The following is an 8,011-nucleotide window of genomic DNA, read 5'->3' on the forward strand; positions in this document are numbered from 1 at the left end:
TGACACATGTCCCTTGCCAAGACATTGACCCCACAGCCCCACAACATCCCAAGACAGTGGTTCTCAGACTTCCAAACAGAGCAGCCCGTTCAGAAGTCAGGTTCTGGGTCTCTGAGAGTCAGATCCAGGAGGGCTGAGGCAGGGCTTAGAACTCTGCATTTTAACACCAAGCTCTTCACATGAGGCTGATGCATGTGGCACAGGAACAAACTTTAAGAAACCCACCTCTAGGGCAACACCAGAGGTAAGTTAATTCAGGAGTGAGGCGGGCACCATTCTGGGAAATGTCAGAGACGCTCAAGCCATGGGAGAGACAGTGCCTGCCCTCAGCGAAGTCACAATCTGAATGGCATACAGAAGAGAAGACAGCCAACAGAAAGTTGGCAAAGATGGTCAGGGGGAGCAGGGCCCTCAGAAATGGGGGCACTGAGGCCCAGAAACGACCTCACAGTGTCTTGGAGGCAAAGTAGGGGCTCCTATGCAGGCCTCCCGACCTCCAGTTCAGAGCGCCACCCACTTGGCCAAACTGCATTCCTAGTCAAAATTTCTTTATGCTGGAGGGAACATGACTCTGGGTCTTAGAGGATTTCACCAGGGAGAGGTGTCAGTGAGAGAAAGCGTCGAGGGCAGTGGGGACATGCAGCCTCCACCTCATATGTCCTACCTGAAGAAAACAGTGGCCACCAGCAAGTCTCCCGCTCACAGAGTGCCAGCCACCACTTGTGTGGGCTTTCTTCCCAGGCTGCCAGGCTTCCAGAGGGGTTGGGGTTAAGCAGCCCTGGAACCTTACTCCATCTTGGGCTGCTTGGGCCAGGCCGCCAGCATGTTGCCAGCTGCCCAAGGCATGTCTCTGGCTTCGGAGGATCCAAGTCCAGGTCAGCCCTCACCACAGGGCTGAGCCATGGAGCAGGTTGGCAAGTGGTTAAGAACACAAGTTCCGCCAGATGGGTGGGGTTCCAGTCTCAGCCTGGCTTCTCATGAGCCATGTGACCTTGGGCCAGTCACTGAAGCCCTCCCCATCTCCATTTTCTCATCTGTAACCCTGAGATAAGGAGCCCTGGTGGCATAGTGCTTAAGTGCTTGGCCGCTAACCAGAAGGTCAGCAGTTCAAACCCACCAGCCACTCAGCAGGTAAAAGACGTGGCAGTCTGCGTTCTTAAAGATTTACAGCCTTGGAAACCTTACAGGGCATTTCTGCCCTGCCTATAGGGTTGCTGTGAGTCAGAATTGACTCAATGGCAATGAGTTTAGTTTTTGTTGTTGTTTAACCCTGAGATAATGCCCCTCCTGGGGTTCTTAGGCGCGCTCAACAAGTCCCTACTCATAAAGCCTGAGGACACTGTGTGGCCCCTAGTTCTCGCTTGCCACATGGTTAGCTATTTTTAAGACTACCTACCCAGCCCAGGGGGCTCCTGCCACAGCCGCCTGAGCTGCTTGTCCTTTCTGGAAATTCTTCATTGCTGCTGGATTTTCTTCCTCCTCTCCCTGCCTTGCCCTCCTCACGCCCCACCACATCTCTCTCACCATCCTCCCATCTTGCCCTGCGGTCCCCCTTCTTTTTCCCACTCCCAGCTGCTCCCAGCCCTCGGGCCTTGAGCCTGCCTTTGTAGATTCTAGAACACCATCCCCAATCCCACTGGTTGTACAAAAGGGCTGGCTTGTCTGACAGATCACCGGAATCTCTGGGGTTGAGGAGGGGACTTGACCCCCTCAGCAAGTGGTGTCAAGGAGCTCTTCAGCTTCATCTGCCTCTAAATCTTACAGTGATTTCTGTTCCCAAGTTCTGGTAGAACTTTACTCTCTTGCGTATTGACAGCTCTGGGGCTTTTGTAAGCGCCTCGTGCAGATTGTCAACGCAGTGATGAGACCCACGTCAGTCCCTTCACGCAGGAATGGAATCTCCAAATGCACAAAGGCCTGCACCTTTGACACATCTGGGTGCAGACTCTTGGCTCTAACACTAATCAGCCATCCACCTGAAGCAAATGATTTAGCCTCCCTGACCCCGGGTGCCTCCTGTGGAAAGTGGGAGTAACTAGGGCTTTTCTGCCATGTGCAGGGTGGTTGTCAACACTGTCAACGATGAATGAAAAGAACATGACCAGGCCTGGCCCAAGTCAGGACTCATGCTTGTAGGCTGCTGTTGTTAGTGTCATTATTGCCCACTTCCTGGTGCCCTGTGGGCATGACCTGAGGCCAGAGAGCCCAAAGATCTGCTAGTTCCACACACCCTGATGATGCCCCCAGGGCCAATGGGAAAGAGCAGTGCTCATTCCCAAGGCAGTGCGTTGCCTGGGCCGGAGCCACTGTTTCCCTGCAGCTCTGAGTCCTGAGGGCCTGGCTGACCTCACCATGCTATGGCCTTCCTGCTTCCCTTCGCCCACTAGTGGGCAAACAGGACCATCATTGGCTCAGAGGGACCTGAACCCAAGGCTTCAGCCCTTTTGACCCCAGTGTCTAATCCTCTGAGAGGTGACTGGAATTTGCACGTGTAAAATGGCCTGAGCCTACCTCTGAGCTCAGAACCACTGGTGCTGCCACCACCCCCATCCCCACTATGAAGCCTGCACATAGTTGGCCAGGGTCATCCTGCCCCAACCAGCGTCTTCAGTCAACACCTCTTGGTTGCCCCTCCTCCAAGGCCTTTCCCAGCCTTCCCCAGCCTAGGGCTATTGGGCCCCCACCGGGCTCCCACTTTAGCTCTTGGTGTCAGTTTCAGCCTTCACCTCAAGTCTGCACAGCCTCCCTTCCCTCCCCCAGTGTACTGGCTTTCCCCTCCCTGCTTCTGCCCTGGCTCTTCTCCATCACTTTCCCCATCTTCCTTCCTCTTCGTGGACTTCCATCCATTTTTGGTGTTCAAAACTTAGTGACTTCCTTCACTCCCCCCAGCTGGATGACTCGGGGCTTTGCATGCTGTGGTTTCCCTGGGGCCATGAGGTTTGCTCAGGAACTCATCTTCTGCTTCTTTTCTACACCCTAAGTGGTGCCCACTGAGATCTTGGGCGTCATGTGTGCTTGACTAAATGCAGCAGTCTCAACTTAGTCACATCGATAACCCGACGTGTCGACAGCAGTGCCAGGGCGCTGTGCCAAGCATAGGGAGCGTCACGGTGCTCATCGGAGCGAGTGAGTGGCCTATAACATCTGCCTTGTTTACTGTGCTGCTTCTGCAGGCTTGGCTTCTTGGTTTTCAAAAAATCTGCATGTAAAGCGGAGTGTTTAATACCTTAAAATGGAGAACACCTCTCTGACAATGTTTGAATGATTGAAGTGTCCGAAGTATAGCACCCTCAGATGGTGAAATGATTGGGTTTTTGCCGCTTTGTCGTCTATTGTTGGGAAGGGCATTGGACTGTGTACCCTAACTCCTGTCCACTGCCTCTACTACGTGGTTGTCAGACATCGTTACTTCAGTTAATTTACCTCCAAGTTTTAGGGTATTACTATTTGTAGGATTTTGCGAGAATCAGTGAAAACATACCAGTAGCCTTTTCTTAATTTAAAACTGTGAAAATAAAGGAAACGAAATTTATTATGTAAGTACATTTAAGGACCAGTGATTCTGAAATGGGTAGTGAAAGGGAAGACAGCAGAACACGAGCCTGGACACCTGGAGTCTAGTCACTGGGCAAGCCATACCGCCTCTCTGGGCCTCAGTTTCCCCATCTAAATGAGAAGGCTCGAACTAAGGAGTCTCAAAGGCCAGTTCCATACCTAGCATTTTATGGCAACATGTTTTGGGAGCCAAGAAATAATGGCAAGCCTTTCTTCCGGCAACAAATTTTAAGCAACAAGAATACAAAAATTAAATAATGTTTTGTCCACTTCTTTGTAAAAGGGTCAGATTTATTTTGCGGTGTTAATGAAAGATTTGTTATCTCTCACGGGGGAAGTCTGGGCTTCTGTTTAATTTCATTGCCGTTTGTTTTTCAGACGAGAGATTAAGCAGTTACTGTCAGAGTTGGATGAAGAGAAGAAAATCCGGCTTCGGTTGCAGGTGGGTCCCCCAGAGTCCTGCTGCCCTTGAGGCCTAGCGGTTCATTTGAGGGTGGGAGCAGCGTCAGGGCTTTAATTTGAAGATAATTGATTGTTATTTCTCTGCAGATTTAGACACGCTCCCTGTGACAATTTTCTTAGAATTGTGTAGGCTCACTTCACATCCTTTCTGGGATCCAGGAAATCTTGGGAAAGGGAGACATGAGTAAACTTGCCCTCAGTTGGGCTTCTCATTTAGGATTTATCTTAAACATCTGCTCTGTGGAAAGTTTTGCCAGTTTCCAGGAGGCATCATTATAGTAACTGCTAGAAGACATGGCACTGGGGAGGCCCTGTGACCAGCTGGCTTCTGCCGTGTGGTCATTGGGACCCCAGGGACCACAGCTGTCCACACTTGCTCTTCAGTTCTTTATTTCTCCCTGATGGCATGTCAGTCCTGCCAGGACATCAAAGCTCTGTTCCCTTCTAGTCTCTAATGCGACTCTGTTTACCAAATGGCAGTGTGTGCAGGAGTTCAGCTTTAATGCACTTGGAGCCCTCGGGGGTGAGTGGGAGCCATGCTGCTTAAGAAAAGGATGGCACCTGCTCGTCATCACTTTGGGGACACTGACAGACACCCCAGGCCCAGCCCAACACTGCCAGATGGTCTGGCAGTTCCTCTGGCCAGGCAGCTGGACTCATTGCTGCTTTTGACCAACTTTGGGTATTGGTAGCCTGAGAGTGAAAATAGCCACAGTTTCCTGGTGCATCGAGTCCGTGTGCCTATTCCTTAGGCATGGGCCATGTCTAGTATCTTAGTCAACTCTTCATCCAGACACCACTTCGCCTGTAGAATTGTCAGGTTGATTTCTTTTAACATACCCAGGTTGATCATCTTCCAGCGTATAGAAAACCCGCCAACTCCATGTGACTGTGTGGTTCTGTTTTCCTTTATAGATGGAAGTTAACGACATAAAGAAAGCTCTTCAATCAAAATGAATACTTGATCAATGAAATGTTGCATTTTTCATCCTGAGTCAGAGACTCAAATTTTCCGCCCCAGCCAAAATAACCTTGTGCCAAAAGATGAAAGGTTTGCCTCCATATATCCCTGTGTGAAAGATTAGCACAAAAGTCTTGATAGCACAACACAAATTCCATCCAAGAGGAGAATCTATCCCATGGTGTAGCCCTGGGTCTGGCACTTCGACAGAGCAAATTGTGCTAAAGGCTTTTCTACCTTGAGATCTCAACGCGAAATGAAAACTCAGGCAGTTTAGTCCATAGTGGTACTATTTTGATGATATTTTCCATGAATAAAATGTAATTTCCGGTTCTTCGTTTACAAGCTTTATAATTTTTTGATTTTTTTAATCGTGTTTTGTCCCAGACCCCTCCAGTGTTTGTACTACACATAAGTCAGGAGTGAGAATCCCCTTCTTTTGCTTCAGGCCGCAAGCTGCCTCGCTTTGTTTTCCCCTTTAGGATTGTATTACGTATGCAATTTTAGGTCCATCCCATCCCTTCCTGCTGCCAACAAAGTCCACCACCCTCAGATCAATTTTAGCTTCTCTGTGTTGGTATATTTACAAAAAGAGAAAGAGAAAATCTGGTGTTTGCAATGATCTGTGCCTTCTTTTTACCACCCTCTGGATTGGAGCTTTTGTGATGCAGCTACCATGATCCAAAAAAAAAAAAAAAAAGTTTACTTAGCCACTTGTTAAAGTCCACTAGAGGCCACTGTCTTCAAAGCTTCCCTCACCATCGCCAAAGGTCCGAAGAGGAGACAGCTGTGAAATTGGGAGTGCTAGGTGGTACCAGCTGTGACTTTGAAGTTTCTCCTGGGTTTTGGTTGTTCATGAAACTAGAATGTCACCCCTGCTTGATTTTTCACCTGCCAAGTCAAACCCTTGCCTCCTGTCCTTTGCACCTTTTGCGTGAACAGAATATGCATTATTAAAGCAAAAATAAATAAAGTAAAATGCAAGTGAACACCAGGGGGGAAAGTTGTGTTATTTCCTGCACTAGGTTATCTGTGTGTGTCATCCTTTAAACTGGAGCCACAGAATGTCCTTTGCCTTGCTTTTGTAACCCCTTCCTCAGGTCAAAGAGAATGGGGGGAGGGTCGTGTTGATGCCTAGCCCTTGGCTCTTATTTGCATTTATGGAATTGCTTTCTCCTTCCCAAGGAACTACATGTTTGTTTGTCCGCTTTATCTTTGTAGCAAATGAACAGCTCAGCCTTAGGCTATGTTATTGTTTGCTCAAACTTAGCCAAAAATAAGGGGCATACTGTATTGCAAGATTGTTGGGGACTGGGGGTATCCCTTAGTGGCCCCCAAAGATGTTTTTCTGTGTTTCTAGAAAGCTGTTTCATCTATTTCCTGAGTTTTATAGTGAAACTACTAAACATCAATAAATTTACACAACTGCAAAGAATAGGAATTGGTTAACACAGAAGGAATGATGCAAAAAAAAAGGTCACCCCATGTTATTGATCACTGAAAGAGTTACCAATCGGTGTCTCTTTCTCTTTCTCCCTCCCTTCCCCCACCTTCCTCTTACCTACTACATCTGCCTACTACACATCCACCCTACTACACATCCACCCTACTACGAATGCGCATGCCCGCTGGAGGCTGTTGCTTCCCTCTGAGGGTTTGCAGAGCCCTACCAGACCACCCCGGTCTTCCTGGGCTGAGACACTTAAGGGAAGGGAATGTATAAAGAAAGCAACCTCACACCCTCAGATCCCAGGCCTGGCTAGACTACCTTTTTCAGCAGCCTTGGTCTCATTGGGCTTGGGGCCAAGAATGCCAAGTTTCGTAGGTCACTGTCAAACATTCCCTTGCCCTTGACCATTTCAAGTATTTTTACGTTAAACGTAAAGCCTTCAGAGATTTCCCACCACCTCACAGAGGAATGCAGATTGGAGTCTTTGACGTTTGGATTTTGCATTCACTGGTCTTGAAAATCTCTAATGATACGGTTTTGTATAATGTGTATACTGAGTAGGATTGTTAATAGGTTGAGGGGTTGGAGAGCCATTGTTGGGCACTGGCAACATGCAACATAGAGGGCTGGTGTCATCCCCTCTCAGCAACCATTGGCTTCCTTTGTACATGGAGGGAGGGAGAAGCCATTCTAGAAGGAGGAGTTGGTGTATCCAGCTTCATTACTGCCTCCAAGGCTAACCGGCAAGAGGATTACGCATCTTGGAACTGGGCGAGCCACCTGGACAGCCTCCATCTTTACTCTTTACTTTGCAAAAGGGACCCATCAAGAATATCGAAAAGCTTGGAAGTATCACTTTTAAAACAAATCTTTTGCGTTCAGCATGGACTCTTATCAGGCATCTCTTGGAGATTATTTTTTTGCTTCATTTTCTAAAGTTGTATTTAGAAAAGTCTTAAGTATTGTGCTTTGTAAAGAGGATGATTAAAATGAAATTTTGTGAAAATATTTTCGCTCAAAGTTGTCATGGTCCAAGAGGAATGATTTCTTGGAATACAAACTATTTTTCTCCATTTTACACAAGTTGATTTACAGAAGTGTCTTCAGGAGACACGAAATATAATAGTGCCCTTCTCACCCATCTTTCCCACGTGAGCAGAAATAATCCATTAAAAGCCGTGGACGGATGTGAATTCCATTTTTTAAATTGTTCAACTTTATATTCATATTTCAGCAGAAAGTGCTAGTTAGGTATAAAATTTTTCACATAAAAATCATTAAATTATCACTATTTGAATAATTGTGTAAAGTCATCTTTATTCGTGCATAGCCCTATAGGAAACATACCAAGTACATGTTTTGTTTTCTCCCATAAAGACAGTCTGTGTCTGTCATCCGCGAGTGTCTTGGTTGCTAATGGTGGGGTTTTATTTCCTTTCATAACCAGCTCCTTTGTGGGAAAACCACATGGTATATAATTTATTGCTCATAGTTGCCAGGGTCTAAGTAAAAATAATCCCCAGGTTCTACAACGTCCTCTGCATTGTAACCTGAGGTCATCATTGTCCCCTTTTTGTATTAGA

At 47.3% G+C, this 8,011-nt stretch overlaps 1 protein-coding gene across 5 annotated transcripts in view; it reads left to right on the top strand.

The window, feature by feature from the left end:
• SH3KBP1 (SH3 domain containing kinase binding protein 1) overlaps nucleotides 1–5,527 on the top strand; it is a 382,888-nt gene extending 377,361 nt beyond the window's left edge. For all 5 annotated transcript variants that reach the window (XM_049872882.1, XM_049872883.1, XM_049872879.1 and 2 more), the window contains 2 exons: nucleotides 3,934–3,997; nucleotides 4,933–5,527. In XM_049872882.1, the coding sequence (XP_049728839.1) occupies nucleotides 3,934–3,997; nucleotides 4,933–4,974 (106 nt within the window). In that variant the 3' untranslated portion in view covers nucleotides 4,975–5,527. The remainder of the gene's footprint in view (nucleotides 1–3,933; nucleotides 3,998–4,932) is intronic.
• Nucleotides 5,528–8,011: the final 2,484 nt, after the last annotated feature.

Source organism: Elephas maximus, chromosome X (assembly GCF_024166365.1).
Source record: "Elephas maximus indicus isolate mEleMax1 chromosome X, mEleMax1 primary haplotype, whole genome shotgun sequence".
NCBI classification, from domain to species: Eukaryota; Metazoa; Chordata; class Mammalia; order Proboscidea; family Elephantidae; genus Elephas; species Elephas maximus.